The sequence below is a fragment of the Stegostoma tigrinum genome, chromosome 12 (assembly GCF_030684315.1).
Source record: "Stegostoma tigrinum isolate sSteTig4 chromosome 12, sSteTig4.hap1, whole genome shotgun sequence".
NCBI classification, from domain to species: Eukaryota; Metazoa; Chordata; class Chondrichthyes; order Orectolobiformes; family Stegostomatidae; genus Stegostoma; species Stegostoma tigrinum.
Window position 1 is genome coordinate 76,664,294 of NC_081365.1, and position 26,451 is coordinate 76,690,744.

Below are 26,451 nucleotides of genomic sequence, written 5' to 3' on the forward strand. Positions count from 1 at the left end.
GGTAAATTGCAGCTGGAGAGATGAGAAATTTCTAATTTTCAATCCTTACATCAGGACTGATGTCTCTTTTCTGTTTCTTCTTCTTTTTTTCTCCCTCTTCCCTTTCTCCCCCACAACCCCCCCCCCCGCCACATTCCTGATCCGACTCCTATTGATCCTCCTTCCCACTCAGCTTTCCTTTGTCAATTGTCCCAATCCTTAAAGATCATTAGTTAAGGAAAATTGGTCATTTTGTTCAGCAAGGTTACAATGTCTACGGCTTATGCTGCAGCATTTTAAACTTGTGTTTCCAGCAAGCTATGATGCCTGATTTAAGCCGAGAGGTGTGGGAGGAAAGTCTTATTCAGAAGGTACCTGAAGAGATTCCCCCAAACTAACAAGATCAAGCCCACTGCTACATCCATCTACGTTCAACAACACAATAGTTGAAGTCTTACCTGGGAATACTAGTTAAATATGTTATAACAGTTTGGAACTCCTCCTCAGGGACATCAGTGAAATTTGAATATTCAGGAAAGGTTATAATTGGACAGCCATCTGCTCCTCGGCCTCCTGAAACAAAGAACACAACGATGAATAAATAATTGCCGTCCACAGCCTCAAGGCAATTCAAGTAAATAGTCCAAAAATATCCAAAAAACCCTCATGTAAAAATAGATCGCTGCCCACTCAAGTGGATATAAAAGTTTCATATTACCATCTCACCAAAAAGCAGGGCAGTGTTCTGGTCAATATTTAACCTTTAGCCAATGTCAATAAAATGAAACATCTGATCATTATCACACTGCTGCTTGTGCTGTTTTGTTCTTCAATGTAAATGTACCAATCATCCACAGGGGTTACTGAAATAACAAGACAAGGTTCTATTTTTAAAATAACTTTATTTGTATGTATTCTTATCAAGGAAACAACATTTGACGTCTACATCTGGTACTAATAGACTAACTACAAGTCATATCTATAGCATGTTCTCCTGAGATGGTAGTGATTGACAACAAGTTAAGGTGTGCACTCTTAATCATGAATGCACACCCTACCAAAACATCCTCCTCTACACTAACCAAAAGTTAATCTTAAAGAATCAAACCATTTAGACCATAGCAAAACAAATGTTGTGGTTGAATGTATAATTTTATTTAACGTCATCAATTTATTAGTCTTTCATCTTCCTCCACATATGCCTCTGTTCTCTCTCCCACATGCCCCTATTGCCCATGATCCTCTCTCCCACTGATCAGCCCTTTCACACTTTTAAACCTCCTTAGTCACACACCCTCCTCCACCACATCCATCTCACATTCCTCCCCCCTACACCTCACAGCCCAAACCCTCTTCCATGTCATGTTCCACTCCCCAACTTCATATTGCACCCCTCCACCCCATCCATCCAGCGCCCCCCCCCCCACCCCAATGCCACGTTCCACCCCCTTCCACCTTGTACATGTCCCTTCCCTCCTACACCTCATGTCACAGCTCCTTCATCTCAAATTCTCCCTCCTGCAACTTACATTCATCCCAACCTCCACCTCAGTGTCTCGCCTTTGCCACAGGGACCTAACTGACCCTCAACACAAAACCCTCTCACCTCCATCTCATCGAGTTGTACTTAAAAAAGGCAAGATCGGCAGAAACCCAAATGTTTAAGCTCTTTTCCTGCTTGAACCTCACAGCAGTCAGATCACAAATAAAGTTCTTCTAGATTTGGTGCAATCTTACAGAAACCCAATGACCACTGATTGAAGCAAAATGAGGCATGGGATTGGCAGTCCCAGATGAGAAGAGAACTTGAAGCTGTAGTCACAGAGTGGTATTGGGGACACTGTTGCAAAGGGGCACTGAACCCAGGGTTATAATAAGGGATGAGAACTGATCCAAATGCTGCACTCACATATGGGAACTGATCCTGATGCTGTAGTACAGATGGGAATGGAACCAGTTTCTGCAATTACAAAATGGGAACATTCACTGTCCTTAGGGAATGATAACTGACACAGACACCATTTCCAAATGGGAACTAAACCCTCACAAGCCTTCACTGAGCTAGTGGATGCTCACAACTTTCAGCATGAGCTGCTCCTGCATTTGTCTACAGACTTGTGCATCCACCACTTCAGCCTGTCATCACTCTTAACTGCCTCCTCAGGCTACTCATGGTTCAGGCTCCCTCTATCAGAAGCCATATGAAATCCTCTCAGGCCTTGTGACCATTTGTCTCACATTCGTCAGCACTACAACTGCCAGAGTTGAATGCCATAATTGCAGCTGCGAGCCCCATACTCTCCAGTATCGTATCTACCTGCACCACTGGCCTGTCACTGACTATATTGCCTCTGTTGGCACCATCAGCGTCACCTCTGCCAGCCTTGTATCCAATCAGCAAGCAACCGCCAGCATCGTTCCACTAGCCTTGCAGACAACAGACCCGCAACTGCCATTACTACCCACTGGCAGCTTTGGCCTACTAATAAGCATCCGTCATACCCTTGCCAGCCTCATAAGCATCAGTACCAGAAATGCCAGAGTTACCATCAGCAAGCTTGCAACTATCCATGTTAATGTCACCAGCCATGCATCTGCCAATGACACAGATGCCTGCTTGCAACCGCCAAATACAACAGTTGGCTGGACAGCTGGTTTACGAAGCAGTGTGATGCTGACTGCGTAGGTTCAATTCACGTCACTGGCTGAGATTACCACAAAAGGGCTCTCCTTTCTCAACCTGGCCCCTTGCAGGAGCTGTAGTAACCCTCAGGTTAGTTCACCCCCAGCTATCTCTCTCTAAATGGGCGCCACGGTGGCTCAGTGGTTAGCACTGCAGCCTCACAGCGCCAGGGACCCGGGTTCGATTCCCACCTCGGGCAACTGTCTGTGTGGAGTTTGCACATTCTCCCCGTGTCTGTGTGGGTTTCCTCCGGGTGCTCCGGTTTCCTCCCACAGTCCAAAGATGTGCAGGTTAGATGGATTGGCCGTGCTAAATTGCCTGTAGTGTTCAGGGGTGTGTGGGTTATAGGGGGATGGGTCTGGGTGGGATGCTTCAATGGGCAATGTGGACTTGTTGGGCCGAAGGGCCTGTTTCCACACTGTAGGAAATCTAATCTAAATGAAAAAGCAGCCCTACAGCAACTTGACAACAGCCACGTGCTCTAGGACCTCCTTCACTAACCTCACAAATCACTCATCTTGCCGTGACCAGAATGCAACTAGTCCCTCAAGTTCTGAACAAGGTCTAGGCCCGAAACATCAGCTTTCCTGCTCCTCTGATGCTGCTCGGCCTGCTGTGTTCATCCAGCTCTACACCTTGTTATCTCAGATTCTCCAGCATCTGCAGTTCCTACTACCGCTCTCAAGTCCCAACCTCTCCCCTGCGGTGACCCACCACCAACCTACTAACTGGAAGCTTTGCACCACATGCACTACAATCAAGGTCGCGGCCATCAGCATATCCGTCGCAAGCGCTGTCGCTGCTGGCCGAGTTAGTCAAGGTCATCATCACCAGCCTCTTCTGTCCCCAGCCTTGCAACCACCAGTGTCACCGACTGGGAACCCCAAAAATGACAGTGCCACGATCACCAGGTTTGCCCACCCGTCACCATCCAGCAGCAAACCCCGCATGCCCCACCCCCCACAACACCCCAAAACCTCACACCTGCCCAGCCATGCAACAGCTAACCCTGAAACTGCCGCTCAACATAAGTGACACAATTTTTACTAAACCCAATAATGATGGCCATAACAATTTCACACAACTCGGTGTAGTCAGTCACATTGTAAAATCATACGATCATGGTGGCCATAAATTTGATGGACTTGTGTCAGGGCCTCATATTCCTCTGGGAATCTCATTTCTAGAAGAATTCCAGTGCCACTCAACACAGGAGATATTCCCACTGGTGGCCTCATGTAAATAAATAGTTCCATTACACTTTTGTGAATGTGTTCCTCATCCTATTAATACTGGGCCTTCCTGGCCTGACACACAGAGGAGGATCTTCAATGTAACTCAGTGACTATGGCACTTGTGCTGAATTTTCCTATCTCCGTAAATTCGATTGGCAGAATTTTCCTCTTCCTGTACTGGTGCGCTCTATATATCCATCGACAAGTAATGTCAATAGTTATGCAACTGAGTTTACACCAGCAAGTTACATGCTATTAGCAAATCTCTTCTCGACAAAAGGATGAATTTTTTAAAAAGGGCATTAAAAATAATTGACCATTTCCCCTGCCATGTTCAAGAGTGTTACCATGGGGTATACAACGTACATCCAACAACACAGCCTTGTCATCATCTAGGAGAGGCCAAAAAATTCTAACTGACCTGAAGGCAGAATTTGGTTCCTGTGTGTCATTATACCACGAGGATGGTTGTGGCCTTCACCTTAGCCATACTTCAGAGATAAAACACTTGACACATTATACATGGTAAAATATTTTCAATATAAGCTGGTTAAACAAAATGGATGAAATACACATTTAAATTAATGGATTTTGAAGTAATCAAACAGCTGATGACACAGTTTAGTTGCTACGCAATTTTAAAATGCTTCAAGGGACTGCATCCGCGTACAGATAAATATAGGTAGTAACCAAGGCAACCAAGGTATCCCTTAGTTACCATGCAGATCTGACACCAGATCCACAGACCTAACATTCACAGCTTTCACCGCACAAAGTTTAAAAATGGACATGCGCTTTTACAGTCCATCCACATTCTAGCAAAGAATGTAACACTGATCAGAACTTCAGTGATCAATTGTTGTGCTATTGTGCATTATTTAAAAATGTCAACATTCCTCTGCTTTGCAATCAGAGTTGCTCATTTGTTATGGGCACGAAGTAGAGAGGCATGCTGACTCTCTCACTTTTTCAAGGGAAGACTAACACTTAGACCATGTAGTAGAATCTGAATAGTACGCAAGAGATTCATGGTTGGGACTCCAACTTCCCCACCTACCTATCTTGTGACGCCCAAGTACCTACTGAAATGGACAGCCTGTGCCCTGACACCCCAGATATTTTTGAAGCAGTGCTGAGGTTTTTGAGGTTAGAGACATAGTGGTTGCTGTTTTTGGATAGCGACCAGCAGGTCGACAACACTGCTACGCCTGTGAGTTTCAGAATCTAGGGACAGTGTCAAGTTATCCTCTCCCTGCTTTAGGGCCAATCCCTTTGTCATTAAATTGGGTGTAGGATTGGTATAGGACTCTTGCACCAGCCGGATATCTCACTTACATAGATGAGACGAACTCTGTTTATAAAAGGCCAATTCTGGTCAAGTTGGGCTTTTTAAAGCAAGATAAATCAGCCCTTTCAAAAAAAATATCAAATCCCAATCTTTAGTTGTAAACATCTTTCTCCTTAAAATTTCCACAGTGGTAAGAATGACAAGGTGCTCATATAACCATTTTTTCAATGAAGCTACTATTCACAAAATGTGAATAATATGTAAAATGTGAAAGATAAGTGAAGAACAAGCCACTGGCAGAAAACTGAGCTTTCAAACCCTTCAGTAATCTTCAAAATAATCAACAATAACTACACTGTGTATCCATTTCCTTGCTGTCTTTAGATGTGGAACAATGCCTCATATCTTGTTTCTCCATAAGAGTTTACAAAAGGTGCAAGTTACAATCCAAAAGTATAGTACAACCTTACAACCTGTCAAGGGAAAGAGTTTTGCATTGAGGCCCCATCTAATGTGGCCTGTAATCACCATTACATCGCTGTCTCTGGATCAAAACCGGGGAACTCTTAGACAGCACTGTGCTCCATTTGTAGGTTTCAATAGCTTCGCTTTGTAAACAGATAACTACAAGTCATGTAACTATGGAAAGCATTTCCTCAAACATCACCCACCCTCTCTTCATAAGGAACTACCATAAATTGCACGTGCTATTTGCAACTGCAAGTTGACAAATATACACAGTTGGTAAAGAAAATGATTGCTCATGAACAAAAACTATTGCTTATTCCAGTCTGTCCCACATCTTTGCGGCTTTCTGCATGGGAAATCATGTCTTACAAAATTGATTGAGTTGTTGAAGGGGTGACCAAGAAAGTAGATGAAAGGCAGTGTGGTAGACATTGTCTACATGGACTTTAGCAAGGCCTTTGACAAGGTGCCACACAATTCTTGTTGAGTAAGGTTAAATCTCATGGAATCCAGGGAGAGCTAACCAACTGGTTACAAAATTGGCTTGAAGGTAGAAGACAGAGGGTGACAGTGGAGGGCGGAGTTTCAGGCAGGAGGCCTGTGACCAGCAGTGTTGGGTCCATGTTATTCATCTTTTATATAAATGATTTGGATGCGAATCTAGGAGGTGTGGTTAGTAAGTTTTCAGATGACACCTAACTTGGTGATATAGTGGACAGTGAAGGTTATCTGGGAATGCAGTGAGCTCTTGATCAACTGGACCAGTGGGCTGAGGAATGGCAGATGGAGTTTAGTTTAGATAAAAGCAAAGTGTTGCATTCTGGTAGGTCAAACCAGGGCAGGTTTATACAGTCAGTGGTAGGGCCCTGGGGAGCATTGTAGAACAAAGAGATCTAGGGGTGCAGGTGCCCAGCTCCTTGAAAGCGGATTCACAGGTAGACATGGTGGTGAAGATGGCTTTTGGCATGCTCACTTTGATCGATCAGAGCACTGAATATAGGAATTATCGCCTTGTTACAGCTGTACATGATGTTGGTGAGGTTACATTCGGACCTGCGTGCAGTTCTAGTTCTCCTGCTATAGAAAGGATATTATTAAACTGGAAAGAGTGAAGAAAAGATTTACTAGGATGCTAGTTTTGAGTTCTAAGGAGAGGCTGGATAGGCTGGGATTTTTCTCCCCTCAGAGCATAGGAGACTGAGGGGTAACCTTATGGAGGTCTATAAGATCATAACAGGCATAGATATGATGGATAGCCAACAGCTTTACCACATGGGAAGGGGGTCTAAAACCAGACAGCATGAGTTTAAAGGGAGAGGGGAGAGATACGACAGGGTCCAGAGAGGCAATTTTTCTTCTCCCACACAGAGGGTTTGCGTGCGATTGGATCAGGCTGCCAGAGGTAGTTGTGGGAGTGAGTACAATTTTATCATTTAGGAAACAATTAGACCAGTACATGGATAGAATAGGTATGGAGGGACATGGACCAAACACAAGCAATTGGGACTGGTTTATGTTGTGAAAAGTTGGCCCGAAGAGCCCATTTCCACACTGTAGACCTCGATGACTATGAATCTCTTGTCAGCTGTCTGCAGCAAAGGAGCAGTTCCTCCAGGTGTAGGTTTATATCTGCAGCTGGAAATGATGTAGCCGGTCATTCATGTTTTTGTATCATCAAGGTGACAATTTGACTATTTGGAACCAGTATGGAGAAGTGGACTTTTGTTAAGCATATTTTGAATTTTGAAAGTTTGCACGCTATGGTTCTCTGATGCTCAAGTTCTAGCAGAGTGCAGCTTAGCTTTCTTTCATTTGACTTTGATTTTGTCATTCACTTCTGTTACTATTTCTGGCGGTCAGTAGTTTATGTCAGCTGTTGGAAAAATAGTTTGGATGTGGTGACATTAATCAGTGGTTCAGGCTACTTCCTTTCTGTATGCATATCTCTTCACGCTACAATTGTCTTGTACATTATCCCTTTGTATCTGCTCAATTTTCATGATTCCTTCAGTGCTGTCTCCAGCTTTCCATTCGACTCGGGACAGTGTGGAAATGATGGCTGGTACCAAATTTTCCAATTATTTATGAAGCGCCTGTTTTCTTCACTCAAATTTTTTTCTTTATTCACTGTGGGATGTGGATATCACTGGTCAGCAGTTATTGCCCTTGATGGTAGTGAGATGCCTTATTGAAAGCTACAGTTTATGTGCAGTAAGTAGATCTTTAATGCCCTTAGGGAGGGCTTTCCCAGGTTTTGACTCAGTGGCAATGAAGGAACGGTGATATATTTCCAAGTCAGGTTGGTGAGTAGGCCTGGAAGGAAACCTGAAGCCGGTGGTGTTCCCAAGAAGCTGCAGTCCTTATCCTTCTAGATGGAAGTGGTTGTGGGTTTGGAAGGTGCTGTCTAAGGACCTTCGGTGAATTTCCGAGGTGCATCTTGCTGATAGGGTATACACTGCCACTACTGAGCATCGGTGGCAGACGGAGTGAATGGATGTCAATGTGATACATGCATTCAGTCGTAGTGCCATTGACTTTGTCTTTTTGACATCATTCTGCACTCGAGACACACTCGATTCTTGACTTCACTTCTCCTCCAACCCACCCTTGCAGCTTTCTACTTCCTATTACCAGCTTAACACCCTTAAAAATTACACCTTACACTCCCAACCCTTCCTCCCTACAACTTGGTTTTAAATTAACCCCAAGAGTACTTGCAAGGATACCATTCGCAATCCTGTGAAGACGTAACCTATCTAGATCGTACAAGTCCCACCAACTGATCCCAATGCCTTAGAATTCTTATGTTTTCCTCCCTGTAATCAGATTTTCAGCCACATGTTCAATTGATCAATTCTCCTGTTCCTAATCGGTGCTAACATGTGGCACTGGGAGTAATCTTGTGATTAGTCCTCTTGAGGTATACTTTTCAATTTCTTTCTCAACTCCCGAATTCCACTTTCGGAACCCAAACCCTCCTCTTACTTAATTCTGAGGAAGGGTCACCAGGCCTGAAACGTCAACTCTGATTTTGTTTTCTTTGCAGATGTTGCCAGGCCTGCTCAGCTTTTCCAGCATCTTCTGTTTTTGTTCCTGCTCATACTTGGTGTCATTAGCACCAATGTTGTCTATCATGTACGGCTGACCCGAGCATTCTGGAAAGGGTCACTGGACCCGAAACATTAACTCCGATTTCTCCCCTCACATGCTACCAGAGCTGCTGAACTTTTCCGGAATTTCTGTAGCTGTTTCCGCTTTCTAGCATCTACAGTTCTTTCAGTTTTTAACCAAATTTCCTGCTGCACACGAAAACAAAAGCCCTGAAGAGTTGCGGAAACCGTAAATCAGAAATGCTGGGAAAACATCGTCCATTCTCCATCCAGCCTGGTGATCTGACGGAGGAGATGCTACCAGACATACCCAAGGGGCAGCGTACAGAGGTGTGCCAAACCTGCAGGAGGTCAGAGCATGGTGACCCTCTGCAGGAACTGTCAACAGGAGGGGCACCTGATCAAGGACTACAAGTAGTCCAGGAGTCTGAGGGAGGAAACAGGCCAGCTTTACAAGGCCTGCCCAAGACAGGGGACCCTGTAGAGGTTTTAAGTGTGTGGGCAAGGATGTGGCAATGGAGTATAGTATAGGATAATGTGAAAATTTCCATGCTGGGAGGAAGAACAAAATGAGAAGCAATTCTCTAAACAGTGAGAGATTGCACAGGTGAGCTGCATAGAGCTCTGGGCTAACAGAATGTTATCATTTGTTGCAAGGGCAAATTAATACAGAAGTAGAAAACAAGACCACATCCGGAGTACTTCATACAGTATTAATGACCTTATTTAAAGAATGTAAATTATTAGAGGCAGATCAGAAAAGGCTTATCTCGCCAACAGTGGGAATGAGAGGGGTGTCTCATGAGGAAGGGATGGACAGACCAGGCTTGGATCTGTTGGAGTTTAGAAGAGCTTAGAATGGAACATAAAAATGAAGAATCTTGACAGGATAGTTGTGGAGCAGATGCCTACTCTTTACAGGAGGACCTACAGCTAGGGCCAACATTTAAAAAAAAGAAGCAGCAGGCGCCCATTTAAACAGACGTTAACAGTTTTTTTTTCCTCCCAAGAGGGTTGTGGTATTTGGAACTCTTCCTGAAAAGGTGGTGGACGCAGACTGTTAATATTTTTAAGGTAGAAGTCGCCACTTGTTAAGCAAGAGGTTGAGAAGTTATTAGGGTAGAAGGCTACAATCAGATCTGCCACAATCGTACTGAATGATGGAAGAAGATCAAGGTGCTAAACAGCCTACACATGCTCCTAGTTCGTACGTTTGTATGTAACAATGTAAAGTTCCAAACAATTAAACACAGTACAACCAACTGTGTGTATTTCAATGCATATTTTAAAACCAAACTTTTCTTTTCCAATATGTTAACAAGCATCAAGGAATAATGCATACTACAGCCAAATCTATAATCCCCGTACGTACACACACTTTCAAATTAATTCCATGGACGATATGGGTCACTTGCATTGCGTCAAAAGAGGTCAAAGCTACATGTAAAGCACCCATCACCATATAGCCTTCTTGTAGGCAATGCAGTTCACATCTTGCAAAAACACTTATCTTTACTGCTTCCTAAACAAACTTCTATTGCTTTCTTGTAGTTGAAAGCATTTGGTTTTACATTTTGTGCCTGCCAAAGGAGCTGCACCATTTTAAATTCTGACTCTTTGAAAATAAATACTCGGAATATAGATTTTAGTTACTGTAATAAATTAGGTTTCTGCACCATTACCAAAACAGTTACCTAATCATAATCAACTTGGTATTGCTACATTGTAATAGTTACAAGTGGCTTTCCTACTGTCAAACAAAGGAATTATAATCCAAGTTTAGTACCACATCTGTCAATGGGACCATAAGCAAGTGAGAGGTGATGTAAACAATGATTCTTACCTGACCGAATAGCAAATTTTTTGGCCAGCAGTTCAGTGATGTGAGCAGCACATACAGGACTGTTTTGCTGCATGGTTTCATCTATGAAATCAAACAAATTAATAAGTATTAACTCAAGGTGAAATTTAGCAAATCTCTCCTTTATTCTACACAGAACAATGAATTATACAAGCATTGCATTATACTACAGTTTTTGATCAATAGTTGTGATCTTCTCAGAGACTAATAACATAAAATATGAACTTATGACTTTGAAAAGAACGAACATGAAGACTTCACGCTTTACAACATTTGCCATCACAAATAAAGAAGGAAAAAAAAACCATAAAAGCTCAAATGACGCCATAGCTCGGAATCCAGAAGTCCCAAACGTTGTCCCAGTACCCAAATTGTTTCACCCCAACCCCTTCACCAAGAGCAAAAATAAAGTTGCCAGAAAAGCTCAGTGGGTCTGGCAGCATCTGTGGAAGAGAAAACAGAGTTAACGTTTCGGGCCCAGTGACCCTTCCTCAGAACTGATGGCGGCTGGGAAAATGTCAGTTTATATGCAGAAAATAGGGAGGTGGGTGGGGTAAGGAGTAAACGAAAGCATCGAGCCCAAAGAGAGAGAAAGACAGTTGGACAGACAAAGGAGTTGCTAACGATCAGGCTGGGAGGGTGAATAGTTGTTAATGGGGACTGTTAGTGACTAACAACAGGGAGTGTGTACTGGCAGGCTGTGGTAACAAGGCCAGGTGTATGGGGTGGGATGCTGGGACATGGGAGAGTTCAGGGCCTAAAATTATTGAACTCACCATGAAGATGGGGAAGAGGAAAATTAGGACAGGATCTGTTGTTCATGAAAGCATCAGAAAATGTAAAAGTTCAACGGCCATTAAACAGAATTAATTTTCAAAAATCAAGATTTCCAAAACAAAGCTTGACGATGGCCTTTTGGCTTTAGAGAAAATGGTGAATAACTAAAACTAAGAGTTTAAATGGGAGGCAACATATTTTTAGAAAGGTCCAGGCACGTTGAGATTGATACAGGTAGATATGTATTTGCTTCCTTGACATCTATTTCCAATTCTGGGGATAGGCTGGTCGCCAATATCCACTATAAATTCTCTATACATCCACACACCCTGTTCCCTGTAAAGACTCTACTCCATTCTCCCAGCACCTCCATTTCTATCACATCTATTAGGATAACGCAAACTTCGAAAAGGTGGTCTCCGCAATGTCCACTTTCTTCCTCATCCGATGAATCCCCAGCACTATATTCATGGAGGCCCAAAGCCATGTCCAACCCATCTACTAAACTTGGGCCCTCATCATTTCTCTTCCTTCCCACAATAGCAACACAATCTCCCCCTTATCCTCACTTACCATCCCACCAGCATCCACATTCAGAGGCTCATTAGCTGCCATTTCTGCCACGTCTAGCAGAATGCTACAACCAGACACATATTCCCTTTCCCTCCCCTCCCCTCCCTTGCCAGCCTTCAGCAGGGACCATTCCCTCCAGGACACCTTGGCCCACTTCTCCTTCACTCCCAACACCCATCCATAGCTTGAGGGCACCTTCCCCTGCAACTGCCGAAGGTGTAACACCGTACCTTTACCTCCTCCCTCCTCAGTATCCAAGGGCCCAAACACACCTTGCAGGTGAAGCAGCAGTTAACATGCACTTCACTCAAAATTGAGCCTGCTGCATTCGCTGCTCACAGTAGGGTCTCCTCTCTACTGGGAAAGCGAAACACAGACTGACCGACCCCTCAGCGGAACATTCTGTCTGCAAAAAAAAAGAAACTGAGCCACTTCAACCACCACATAGTTCCCTGGCCAACATGTGTCTCAGGCTTGCGGCAGTGCTCCAACGAAGCTCAAACTGCAGGGGGAAGAACACAACTCACTTTCCACTTGAGATCCTTTCAGCCTTCTGAATTCAATTTCAAGTTCAGTAACTTTGAGGCTTCAGCTGCTCCCATGTCCTTACCCAAGTCCTACACCCCAGGCCGTGTTATGACAGTGTTATCACACAGGGGCATTGTTAGCCACTAACAGTCCCCATTACTAACTACTCATTCTCCTTACCTGGCTGTTGTCCACTACTCTCTGTCCAACTGTCCTCTCTCTTTGAGCTCTAGCTCCATCTATTGTTCGCTGTGTACCCCCTCAACCCACCTTATCTTCTGCGTTAAAAAAAACTTTCCCAGCTACCATCAGTTCTGACGGATCACTGGACCTGACACATTAATTCCAATTTCTCTCCACAGATGCTGCCAGGCCCTACTGAGCTTTTCCAGCAATTTTTGTTTTGGTTTCTGATTTCCAGTTCTTCAGTTCTGAAGAAAACAAATGCGTTGTAGACAAACCTGCACAAAACTAGACAGAAAGGCACTTGTGAGAGGGATACAAACAGTTTACACAGAGATACTGATATGTTAAGCAAGTGGGCAAATGGAATATAATGTGGGAAAGTGTGAAGTTCCTCATTTTTGAACAGGAGAACAAAAGAAGAGAATTATTTAAATGGAGAAATAGTTCAGAAAGCTGCAACACAACAGGGCTTTGGAAGACTTGTGCACAAAACACAGAAAGCTAGCACACAGGTAATCAGGAAGGCTAGTGGAATATTAGCCCTTATTTCAAGAAGATTGAAGTCGAAGAGTGGGGAAGCCTTATCGAAATTGTACAAGGTGCTAGTGAGGCCACATCTGGAGTATTGAGAGATAGCAAGAACTGCAGATGCTGGAGTCAGAGACAACACAATATGGGTCTGGAAGAACACAACAAGCCAGACAGCAGAGGCGCACAGCTGTCTGGCCTGCTGCATTCCTCCAGCTCCACAGTGTTAGCTAGAGTACAGTGCGCAGTTTTAGTCCCTTTATCTAAAGCAAGGCTATTATTTCATTGGAAGCAGTTCAGAGGTTAGCTAGGATGATCATTGGTATGGCAGGATCGTTTTATAAAAAGTATAGGCTAAACAGTTTGGGAATCTACTCATTGGAATTTAGTAGAATTTGCGATGATGATATTGAAACGTATGGGTTTAAGGGGCATGACAGCATAAATATTTCTCTCATTGGAGAGCGCATAGGACCAGAAGGCACAGTCTTAGAATTGTTTTAAGGAATGAGGAATGTCTTCTCTCAGAGGGTTCAGTGTCGTAGGAACTCCACATCACAGCATCCTCCTGTTCATATTTCTTACAGCCCCACTTACTCCTGAGGTTGTAATCACCAGAAGACTGTAAGATATAGGAGCAGAATTAGGTCATTCAGCCCATCAAGTCTACTCTGCCTTTCAATCATAGCTGATATGCTTCTCAACCCTTTCTCCTGCCTTCTCCCCATAATTCCTGATCCCCTTACCAATCAAGAACACAATCTATCTCCATCATACATACACTCAAAGACTTGGCCTCCAAAGCCCTTTGCAGCAATGAGTCCCACAGTGTCAGCCCCTCTGTCTGAATGGATTCTTCCTCTTCTCAGTTCTAAAGGGCTATTCCTTCACTTGGAGGCTGTGCCCTTGAGACCTCATCTCTCCTACTCGTGGAAACACCTTCTCCATGTGCAGTTGGGCTGAACCTTACAGAGCACTGAATCAGATTTCCCCCATCGTCCTTCTAAACTCCAAGTACAAATCCAGAATTCTCACTGCACCTCATATTCAAAAGGTCTTCATCCCCACGATCATTCTGTCCTCTGGACCCCCTCCAACACCATCACATCATTCCTTACAATATTCCAAATGCAATCTGACCAGATCCTTATATAGCCTCAGCAGTACATTACTATTCTTGTGTTCTAGCCCTCTTGAAACAAATGCTAACATTGCATTTGCCTTCTAAACTGCCAAGTGAACCTGCACGTTAACAGAGAGAATCCTGAACTTGTGCTTCAGATTTCCAAAGCCTTTCCCCATTTGGAAAAAAACAGTCTACACCTCTATTCTTCCCACTGAAGTGCATAACCTCAATCCTTCCCACATTGTATTTCATCTGGCACTTCATTGCCCATTCTCCTAGCATGTCCAATTTTTTCTGCAGCCTCCTCACTTCCTCAATACTACCAGTTCCTCAACTCATCTTTGTGTCATCTGCAAACATAGCAACAATGATCTCAGATCCCCTGTCCGGATCATTAATGTATAGTGTGAATAGCTGTGGTCCAACAGGGAGCCCTGCGGAGCTCCACTAGTTACTGGCTGCCATCTTGAAACAGATCACTTTATCCCTGGTCTGTCTTTTGCCAGTTCCTTGCCCCAACACCACCAGCTCTTCACTTATTAACAGCCTCCTGTTCGGCACCTTGTGAAAGGCCTCCTGGAAATCCAAACAGATCATGTTCACCAGCTCTGCTCTGTCTAACGTGCTCACTACCTTTGCGAAATGATGCCAACAGATTTGTCAGGCAACACCTCCCCTTGATGAATCTGGACTAAATCAGTCCCAGTTAACTGTGTACTTCTAAATACTTCACAATCTCATCATTAGTAATTGTAAATTCTTACGAACGACCAAGGACATGCTAACAGGCCGATAATTTCCCGTCTTCTGCCTCCCTTCCTTCTTAAATACTGGTGTTACATTAGCCATTTTCCTGTCTTCTGGGGCCCACCCTGACTCGTGATTCCTGAATAATCACTGCCAAAGCCTCCACATTGTCTTCAGTTATTACATTCAGAGGTCTGAGGTATAGTCCATCCGATTTGTCCACCATCAACATTTCAGCTTCCTCAGGTGACTTCTCCTTCAGTGATGGTCACTGCATGCCCCCTCACTCCTTTGAAGTTTTGCTATGCTGGAGTCTTCCACTGCGAGAACTGATGTGACGCACATATTTAGTTCCTTCCACCATTTCTTCCCCAACCCCCCCCCCCCCATCACCATTACTACTTATCCAGCCTCACTTCCAAAGGTCCAGTGCCCACTCTTGCCACTCCTTTACCTTACAGCTATCAAAAAAACACTCTCGCAATGTTATTTTGCATGACTAACTAGCTTTCTCTCAAACTTCAGCTTCTCCACCTTTAACACTGTTTTGGTAATCTTTTCTGGTTATAAAGCTTCCCAATCCTCTGGCTTCCCTCTAATCTTCACCACATTGTATGCTTTTGCTTTTACGCTGTTCCTGATTTCCCTGCCATGGCTGTCTCAGCCTCCCCATGGTATGTAGGTTCCTTCTTCTGGGCTGAATTTCTGCTGCCCCTCCCAAAATACCCCCAGAAATGCCTGTCATCACTACTCCATCAGCTTCCCTTCCTACTCTAGCCAGCTCTTTCATGTCTTTGTAGCTAGCTCAACTGTAATACCACTTCATCTAATTCAAGCTTCTCCCTCTCAGACTGCAGGGTGATCACCATCATTTTATAGTCACTGTGCCCTAGGGGTTCCTTCATCTCAAGCTCCCTAATCAAGTCTACCACATTACACATCACCAAATCCAGAATTGCCTACTCCCTAAAGGCCTCACAAAACTATCTCAGACATCCTATGACAACAAAATGTGAGGCTGGATGAACAACAGCAGGCCAAGCAGCATCTCAGGAGCACAAAAGCTGACGTTTCGGGCCTAGACCCTTCATCATCTCTCTGATGAAGGGTCTAGGCCCGAAACGTCAGCTTTTGTGCTCCTGAGATGCTGCTTGGCCTGCTGTGTTCATCCAGCCTCACATTTTGTTGTCGTGGATTCTCCAGCATCTACAGTTCCCATTATCTCAGACATCCTATATTCCTTTTCTTGAGGTGTGCTACGAAGATGGCACAGTCTTTCAGCATATTGAAGCCTGCCCCCTTAATGATTGTATTGTAATAGTGCCTTTCCTATCACCCGATTTATTTTCTTACCACCTTATAACCACTGCTAAGAGGCCTGTACACAACGACAATCGTTGTCTTTTTTCCTGTGCAGTTCCTTGACACTACCCACACAGATTCTAAATCTTCTATATCACTTCTTACCATTGGTTTAATTGCATTTCTTAGTAACAAGGCAAAGCCACCCTCTGTACCCATCTGCCTGTCGATAGATAGGGCACGTATCTTTAGATATTTAGTCACCCACCCTGATCCCTTTGCAGACACAAAGTATCTCTGTGATACCCACAACATCGTCCCTGCCAAATTCAATCTCTACTACAAGCTCATTTGCCTTGCTTCGTATACTGCATGCTATTAAGTACAAGGCCCACAGTCCTGCATCAACTATCACCTTCTCATATTGCCCCCTCATCTGCTGTACCTGAAGTTAGATTCCAGGCCCATTCCATGTGTCCTGTCACTTGTTCTGAGAACTTTAATAACTTCTGCTGAGCCCTCTCCCGCCTTCAACCTTTTCCAAAATTTTCCATGCTACTGAACTCATCGCCCCCACCTCCACTATTTAGTTTAAAACCCCATCCACCGCACTCGTTATGCAATTCACCAGCACTTTGATCACAGCATGATTTCAGTGGAGCCCATCCATTGGTATTGTCCGCAAATTGAGAAATCACGTTTTTGATTTAAAAGTCTGCAATCCAATCCTTCAGGATGCCACTTCCTACCTTCTGTCACTCTGAATTCCTACTCAATTCTTGGCCTCTACTTTTAGCCAATGATGTCTTCATTCTGACAACTGCCCCAATTCTGTACCTTACTGTAACAAAGTATGCAAAGTGCACAATCCTCCTTTGCTTTCAAAGCAAATGTGGTTGGCTCTTAACTGCGCTCTGATAGAGCCTAACAAGTCACTGGGTTAAGAGTAATTAGGGATGCTAGGTCCAACCTGCAAAATCCATATCCCATGAAAGAAATAAATATGTATAAGTGGTAGTGGGGTTTCAGAAAATTACAGTGATCCATCCTTCTCCAGTGTGAATTTGGCTACTCGATTAAACTAACATTGGCTTATGGGCCCGAAACAGTAAGTCAGGCTGGCAATCTGTGGCCACTGAGGTTCCACAGGGACCACTGCTAGCACCACAACTGTTTACAGTATGTACTCATGACTTGAAGAAAGTAAAAGTGAACACACTGCAGCCAAATTCAGCGACCAACACAAAATCTGATGGGGAGGCAGCTTGCGAGAGGAATGCAGAAGTTTATAGAGCAATAATAAACGGAACATAATTTCAAAAATTATGAAGCTTTTCATTCTGGAAGGGTGAACGAAATGAGTGCTGCTTAAATGAAGAAAAACTGCAGAAATTTGTAACATAAAAAGGGGACTCGAGAAGTTTGTACAAAAAACACAGAAAACTAGCACACAGTTACAGCAGGTAATCAGGAAGGCTACTGGAATGTTGGCCCTCATTTCATGAGGGATGGAGTATAAGAATAGGAACATCTTACTGCAGCCGAGGGCTAAAAGTCTTTGGAATTCCTTGCCTCCGACAAGAGGGCAGAATCCTGGTGCATATTGAAGGCTGAGATGGATTGATTCTTGATCGGTAGGGGAATCAAGCATTAAGGGGGAAAGTGGACAGGAAGAACATCAGATCAGCCATGATCTTATTGAATAGTGGAGCATGCTCAAGAGGTGAATGGCCTACATCTCTTCCTATTTTTTACGGTATTATGATTGTCTTAGCAATGACAGTTTGGGTTACTCATGGAAATAAGAACAAAGAATGAAAATTACAGCTCAGGAAGAGGTCCTGCAGCCTTCCAAGCCCGCACTGGCATGCTGCCTGTCACAACTAAAACCCCTACCCTTCTGGGGCACTGTGTCCCTCTATTCCCCATCCTATTCATGTACTTGTCAAGGCGCTCTTTAAAAGTCACTACCGTATCTTCTACCTCCACTGGCAGCGAGTTCCAGGCACCCACCACCCTCTGTGTAAAAAAACTTGCCTTGTACATCAAGTTTAAACCTTCCCCCTCACATCTTAAAACCTGTGGCCCCTCCTCTTCCACCCTGGGAAAAAGCTTCTGACTGTCCACTAAGTCCACGCCCTTCACAATCTTGTTGACCTCTATCAAGTCCCCCCTCAACCTCCATTGTTCCAGTGAGAACAGCCCAAGTTTCTCCAACCTCTCCTCATAGCTAATGGCCTCTGTTCCAGGCAACATCCTGGTAATTTTTTTTTTAAACCCTAAAAGATTCTGAAAAAAAAGAGATAAGACAGAAGGAGAGGAACAGTGTGTAAAATGGGTGAGAGGAGCTGAAACAGTATATGAAAGGAGGATCAGAAATGGAGATCTGTGAAGAAACATGGAGAAGGCAGAGTACCAGATGAAGACAACAGGGAAAATAATTGAGGAAATTAGTGGGAAAAGGCCATCAGAAAGAGTTATGAGTGAAGAGGCACAAGATGTAAAGACAGTGAGAACAATAGTGTGCATAGAGGGTGAAAATGGAAAGGGTAATGCTAACTTGAGATATTAGGAACACAAAAAGAGAGAAGGTATGTGGAAGGAGCATCATAATGAAGAGGATGGGTTCAGAGGTGTAAGGAGCAAGAGCTAGGGCCAAAGTGAGTTGAGTAGGGATGCAAGGAAGAGATGGTGTGAAGACAGTGAGGAGGAGATATCTGGCATGTATGCATGGAGTAGTGTGAAAAATACAAGGGCCTAGGATGTATGAGGAGGAAAGGAGGTGCACTAAGGACAACGAACAGAAGGCAAATGCAGAAATAAATAGCCACAGGAGAACAGGTTATTTGAAACAGAGTGCAAAAGATGTAAAGGTTCAAGAAGATGCTTATGAGGGAGATAACTTGTACTCATTTACATAGCAGCTCACTATGTTGAAATGCCCCAAAGCTTCATGTTGAAATATTTTCTTGACGTGAAGTGTAGCGACTAGTCACAGTTAATGCACACATAACCCATAAAAGCAATATTTCCTTAAAAAAAAATTGACAAATGACAAGTTAGTCTGCTTTAGGCAGTGGTGAATCAAAAATGTAAATTGGTTGGGATTTCTTGCTCTTCAAATAATGCCTCAGAAGTCCACCAACACTGTCAGCTGGGCCTTTGGTAGAAGATTTCATCTTCAAGAGTGACCTCAATTTAGATTATCTACTCAGGACCTGGTGTGGGGATTAATGTCATGCCAAGCCAATAAAGATTATCACGAACTAGTACACAATGCATTGGTGTAAGTGCTACTCGTTGAGCTGTGTGCTTTGAACAATTTAGTGAATGACATTTCTCTTGGGACATGTAATAAAGTATAACTACATTACAGCGGTATGGAAATAAAGTGATTTCTGACTCTTTTGAAAAGTAGGCTGGCATCATTGGTAAGGAAATATTCCAACCATTTCAAAGTTTTTTATTAAAGAGACTGAATCACAATTCTTATAAAGCACATTGAATGTGCATTACTTGGAAGGCACAAACATTATTCAAATATCAAGTCATAAGGTACAGAAAAACAGGTTTAGCAAAAGTACTAAATTTGAAAGGCAAATAAAAATGAGAAGTATTTGATAAGGTACCACATGGAAGACTGATTAATTAGGTTAAAGCACACGGAATTCAGGGAAACTTGGCAGGATGGATCAGAGACTGGCCTAGTAATATGACAACAAGAGAGGTAGTGGCAGAAGTCTTCCAAGTGACTGGATCCAGGATCAGCAATGTATCTCAAGGATCAGTACTGTGTCCCTTATTGTTTGTTATATACTTAAATGATGTAGATGGAAACGTGGGGGGAATGTTAAGCAAGTTTGCAGACAACTCCAAGATTGGTAGAGTGGTTAGTAGTGAAGAAAATCGTTGTAGGTTACAGGAAGATATTGACAGATCAGTCAGATGGGCTGAGCGGTAGCAGTTGGTTTTGACAAGTGAGAGGCCATGCACTTTGGAAGAAGAAACAAGATGAGTGAGTAATTGTATGTGTGGCAAGACACTGGGTAGCTCAGAGGGACTTAGGGGTATTTATTCACAGATCTCTGAAATCAGCAGAGCACCTGAAGAGGACAGTTGAGATGATATATGGGACACTTGCTTTCATCAGATGTTGCATAGAATACAAGAGGAAGAAGGTTGGAGTTATACCGTGCACAGTTCTAGTAACATTGCCACAGGAATGATGTGATAGCACTAGAGTGGGTACAGAGGAGGTTCACAAGATGTTGTCTGGGTTGGAGCCATATAAAGAAAGGCTAGACAGGCTTGGATTGATTCCTTTAGAGCAGAGAGGAGCGAGGGGGAACATGACTGAGGGGTGTAAGATTATGAGGGTATTGGACAAGGGCAGCAGGAAGTAGCTGTTCTCCTTAGTTGTGGGTTACTCATGAGATGGCATAACTTCAAGGTACGGGGCAGAAGATTCAGAGGGGATTTGAGAAAAAAAGACCTTTTTCCACTCAGAAGGTAGTGTGAATCTGGAATGCACTGCTTGGGAAGGTAGTGGAAGCTGGAAACCTTACATCCTTTAAAAAAGAAAGTACCTGGATGAACACTTCAAATATCATAGCATTGAAGGATGAGACATGTGCAGGAAATTGGGATTAGCACGCCTTTATTGGTAGTTACTGTGGGTGCAGCCTTGATGGGCTAAAGGGCCTTTTCTGTACTGGATGATTCTCTAACTGTGACATTCTGCCCATTTAAACAGACCATGATATACTCCACCTGATCTAACCGTCTTTTCAATGATATAGTCACACTAGTCAAGCTCAAACATTCATCGCTGTGCTAATATTTCCAGACCAAGTGTCATTTTAATGAGTCACTATCAATAATGAAAATATGATACACTGCAAATAGCCAGTGGATTTTTTTTTAAATTTAAAAGTTGCAGTGTCTGTGGACAGAAAGAAAAGTTCATGTTTCAGTTTTTGATCAAAAAATTCCCCAGCCTGAAACATTAGCTCCATTTCTCTCTTCACAAATGCTGTCTGACCTGCTGAGTCTTTCCAGCATATCATGCTTTTACTTCCAACCCTCAGCACCTGCAGCACTTTGCTTCCAGCTTTACTAAGGTCTCCAAAATGTTTTAGCACTCATTTATTATTTGCATCACTAGATCGTTGTCCTACCACTCAACAGAACACAGGCATTGTGCTAGTTCTCAATTTCAAAATGAATACAAAATACATTAAAACATCTCCAGATGTATGACAAGTTTCATACCTTAAGTCACCAGGTTAAATATGGCACAGTTACATTGTTCATTATTATTAGCAAATATCTCAATTGCTTTTGCTGCTGAAAATAAAACTATAAATAATCTTAAACTTTCTAAACAACTGTTGTATCTCTGATCCAGGAGCTGTAAATCTAACTAGACACTCAAGTCTTACTGAAGTGCAAGTTACAGCTACAAACAAAAATAATCAAAACAGACAAACAAGAAGAATTTTTGTATTTATTCAACTTAGTTGTATTGCAAGATATAAAACAACTCATTCCTTCTTACCATAAAACAATGTTGACTACTAGTTTCCCAATGTCTGCTGAACCAGTATCAAGTGCTCTCATAAACCAGAAGTTGCAATTTATTCTGGTTAAAAAGAGGTTCAATTACATGAACAATGAATACATCACCAGCTGGGAGGAAACCTTTTGTGCGCAGGCTTCCTTCCTGCCTTATAATATCAGGCTAAATTTAAACACAGACCTTATGTTGAGGAATTTAACGAAGATGACACGTCTGCTTCATAGTATTCACCATGATTTGCAGTCTGCGACAATGGATGCAAGTTACACAGAGGTAGTACAGCATTGACCAATCTGACTGATAAGGGTGTGAATTTGAATCTCCTCTGCCATGGCATGCAAATTAGTCTGAATTTCCCATTTTCAGTGTGAGCACCCATTCTGAAGGGAATTATTTCATTGTTTAATATAATCCTGCCATGTTTCTGCGTAGAATGAAAGAAGACATGACATTTCTGAATGATCTTTTTCACAACCTCAGGATGCTCCAAAGGCGTTTTGGAATTCATAAAGTAGTTTTGTGGAATTATGGCATTTAGGTACACCAAAAATATCATCAATAAAGCCAAAAATCAATGCTGGTCAAGGCATAAATAAATATTGACCCAGGACAGACAGAATTTCCAGTTCTTTCAGTAGTCTCACAGAATCTTTCACACCCACCTGGGGCAGTCAGAACTGTGGCTAAACACTGGAGTCTGAAATAAGCATTTAAGATGTGAAATTCAGGTCCATATCACCACTAGAGAAGCATTATGGAAGTTGAAGGGTACCAAATGGATCTAATGTCCCAGGTTGGGTGAACTGATCACACTGGCATCTACTGCATGTGCTCAAAACTCCTGTAACTTGAGAATATGCAGGTCTGTTGCACACAACTGCTCATCTCTCACAAAGAATGAGTGCTCAGCTGCAGGATAGGCCCAAATAGTTGTGTTACTTAAGACTGTGCACTCAACTTGGTACTTTGGAATACTGTTCATTATTAAGAAGTGTCAGAAAATAGCATGAAGATGTTATATTGAGCTCCTACATATGACAGAAAATGTTGCTACATTCTCACAGAGGGCAGAGGAGTTACACTACTATACTATATCCTTTTTATGGTCACGGGTACTCCATTATGGGAGCGCAGTGAAAAACATTCACAATGCCTACCTTCCTATGATGGCACCTTAGGTACAAGTACCCAGGTACAATTCTTGGATACAGCAGAGAGACAAAAGCAGTTGCTTAGTTACAGAGTTAAAAATAAGTTTAAAAATAGGAAAATAATAAACACATTACGGTGTTCTAAGGCAAGTTCTAACGGCCGCTGTGGGGTATCTTCCCCGTACTGCTCCAGGCTCACAGCCCAAGCCTGCAGGCTGCAGAGCACAAGGCCATGCTGCCCATCCTGGTTCTGTTGCAGGACTTGACCCATGCCCACTCGCTCCAATCTGCGGCAGGACTCAGCCTGCTCACATTGCAACTCGTCTCTTCAGGGGGTTGGGAGAAAAAGGGAAAACCACAAAGAGGAAAGATTAAAAAAAAAGGGAAAAATAGGTAAAGTGAACAGAAGAGCTCCGACTGCAGCACCCTACTCTACCATCATCTTGGTGATTTAAGACCACAATAAGAAACACAAACAGGAATAAGCAATTCAGTTACTTAAGTCTGCTCTGCCATTCAATCGGATTATAACTGGCCTATCTATACAGAGGCTTCAACAGGCACCTAGTGTCTCTGGGTCTGCAGAGGACAGGGAAATGGAGTCAAGGTACCGAAGAATGGATACTCAATATGATGGCCTTCTCCCACCCCATGTGGGAACATGGTCCTTCATAATTACTCACGAATATACAAATTCAGAGCAGAAATGGAGGATTCAGCTCTTCTACCTTGTTCTATCATTTTATGATGTTTGTGGCCAATTTGATTGTGGGCTCAAAACCACATTCCCATCCACCTCTAATAAACAAGCAACAGCACACAAGGGCTCACCTGGAATGTGAAAACTCGGAACCTTGCACGTACTCATTCACTAACTTAAAAGAAAAATCATATAATCATGCAAAACAGGTAGCAGGTCAGAAGATTAAAACAGAAAGAATGACAAAAAGGTGTATAAAGAAAGCAAAATCAGATTAAAACAGAAAGCTATCCAGAAATATAAAGAGAGAGATTTGCAAGAGTTTCCATAATGTTTTTCTTAAAATAGTCAACAATGAGGGTCAGTCCTATGGAAATAAGTCTAGGGATTTAAGAATATACTATAAGGAAATTTCAAATGAATTGACCGTGTACTTTGCATTAAATCTTCAGTAAATAGAATACAAACAACAGCTCAGAAGCAGCAATAAATCAGGAAGTGGATGACAGAAAAATCAGGAAAATCTCAATCACTAGGAAAGTGGAGCTGAGAAAATTATTGGAGCTGTGGGCTAATAGGTTTCTGAGTCCTGATGAACTATATCCTAGGGTCTTTAAAGAAATAGCAATTGAGATAGTTGATGCATTGATTTTATTTTTCCCAACTTCCCAAGATTTGGAGACAGTTCCATTAGTCAAAAACGTAATTCCTTTATTCAAAATGGGAGGGAGACTGAAAACAACAAATCACAGGCCAGTCAGTTTAGCATCTGTCATCGCGGAAAACATCAGAAGCTGTTTTACAGATATTAGAGAAGGCTGCTTAAAAAAAATTCAAGGTAATCGGGGAGAGCCAACATGGTTTTGTTATACATTAATGCCATTCTCCTGTCTTTTCCCCCATAACCCTGTGTGTTAACTCTATTTTAATAATAATAACAATAATCTTGAATGATAAATTATCCCACTTCCACCATATTTGCAGATAGTGCGGTCATAACCTAACTAAACACTTAAATTGTAGCTCTCTGATGAAGGGTCTAGGCCCAAAATTTCAGCTTTTATGCTCCTGAGATGCTGCTTGGCCTGCTGTGTTCATCCAGCCTCACATTTTGTTGTCTTGGATTCTCCAGCATCTGCAGTTCCCATCATCTCTCCCACTTAAATTGTTCACTCATCTTTCGCTTCCTCCCTTGGCAAAAACTTGAAAACTGTCTCACCTGGTTCTCAGAGATAACGGGAACTGCAGATGCTGGAGAATCCGAGATAACAAAGCGTGAAGCTGGATGAACACAACAGGCCAAGCAGCATCTTAGCAGCACAAAAGCTGACGTTTTGGGTGAAGGGTCTAAGCCCGACATGTCAGATTTTGTGCTCCTAAGATGCTGCTTGGCCTGCTGTGATCATCCAGATCTACACTTTGTCATCTGGTTCTCAATCCATTTACAAGTGGAAACAGTTTCTCCCCACCCATTATGTTTAGTTCACTCATGATTTTGAAAACTTCGATCAGATATCCTCTTAACTTTCTCCTCTCCAAGGAAAGCAATAATGACTTTTCCAATCTTTCATATTACTGAAGTTAGCGCAGATTGAAAATTGGCCGGCTAACAGGAAGCAGAGTTGGCATAAACGGGTCGCCTTCACGTTGGTGAGATCTAACAAGTGATTCTGCCAGAGGGATCAATGTTGGGGCTTCAAATTTTCAGCGTTTTCTATAAATGACTGAATAAAAAGGAACTAAAAAGGAAAGATTCATAACTCACCTGATGGAGCAAAGATTGGTAAAAATTGTGGAGGGGGAATAAGGAGGCAACAAAGGGACAGAGATGAGTTAAGCAAGTGGGCAAAGATCCAGCAAATGGAATATAATGTGGGAAATAATGGAACAAAAACAGAAGTCATTGGAAAAGCTCAGCAGGTCTGGCAGCATCTGTGAAGAAAATAATCGGAGTTAAATGTTTCAGGTCTGGTGACCTTTCCTCAGAACTATTGAGAAAGGGTCACTGGACTCAAAACGTTAACTCCGATTATTTTCTTCACAGATGCTGCCAGACCTGCTGAGCTTTTCCAATGACTTCTGTTTTTGTTTCTGAATTACAGCATCTGCAGTTCTTTCAGTTTTTATTTGGGAAAATATGGAATTATCCATTTTGACAAAGGAGGGGAAAAAGCACATTATCTAAAGGGCAAGAGATTGCATAGCAGAGATGCAGAAGAATTTAGGTGCCCTAGTGCATGAATCACAAAATGTTATTACGTAGGCACAGCAAGTAATTATGAAAAGCCAATAAAATGTTACTGTTTATTACAAGGAGAATGGAATGCATAAGTAAGGAGCTTATGCTTCTGTTTTGTGGCACTGGCAAATTGTACCTAGAATATGGGATACAATGTTAGATCTTTAAGGATATTTAAGGAAAGATGCATGATGGGAGTAATTCAGAGAAGATTTAGTAGACTGATACCTGAGATGGTCAAGTTATCTTGATAGGCAAGGTTTCTCAGGCTAGGCTTGTATTTGCAGAAATTAAGAAAAGTAATGGACTTCTCATGTAAATGCAACAGTCAGGAAGGCACAACATAGCCTCTTCTTCCTCAGGTGGCTCAGGAAATTGGGCATTTCCACAAG

General features: G+C 42.7%; 1 protein-coding gene across 6 annotated transcripts in view; it reads right to left on the minus strand.

The window, feature by feature from the left end:
- Nucleotides 1-26,451, minus strand: part of mcf2la (mcf.2 cell line derived transforming sequence-like a) — a 187,699-nt gene that overhangs the window by 124,780 nt on the left and 36,468 nt on the right. For 4 of the 6 annotated variants that reach the window (XM_059650444.1, XM_059650443.1, XM_048541031.2 and 1 more), the window contains 2 exons: nucleotides 10,607-10,687; nucleotides 438-552 (listed from right to left, as the gene is read on the minus strand). In XM_059650444.1, coding sequence (XP_059506427.1) covers nucleotides 438-552; nucleotides 10,607-10,687 — 196 coding nt within the window. Of the gene's footprint in view, nucleotides 1-437; nucleotides 553-4,318; nucleotides 4,540-10,606; nucleotides 10,688-21,948; nucleotides 21,968-26,451 lie in introns of those variants that run through there. The other 2 variants (XM_048541030.2, XM_048541033.2) reach the window with 2 other exon arrangements.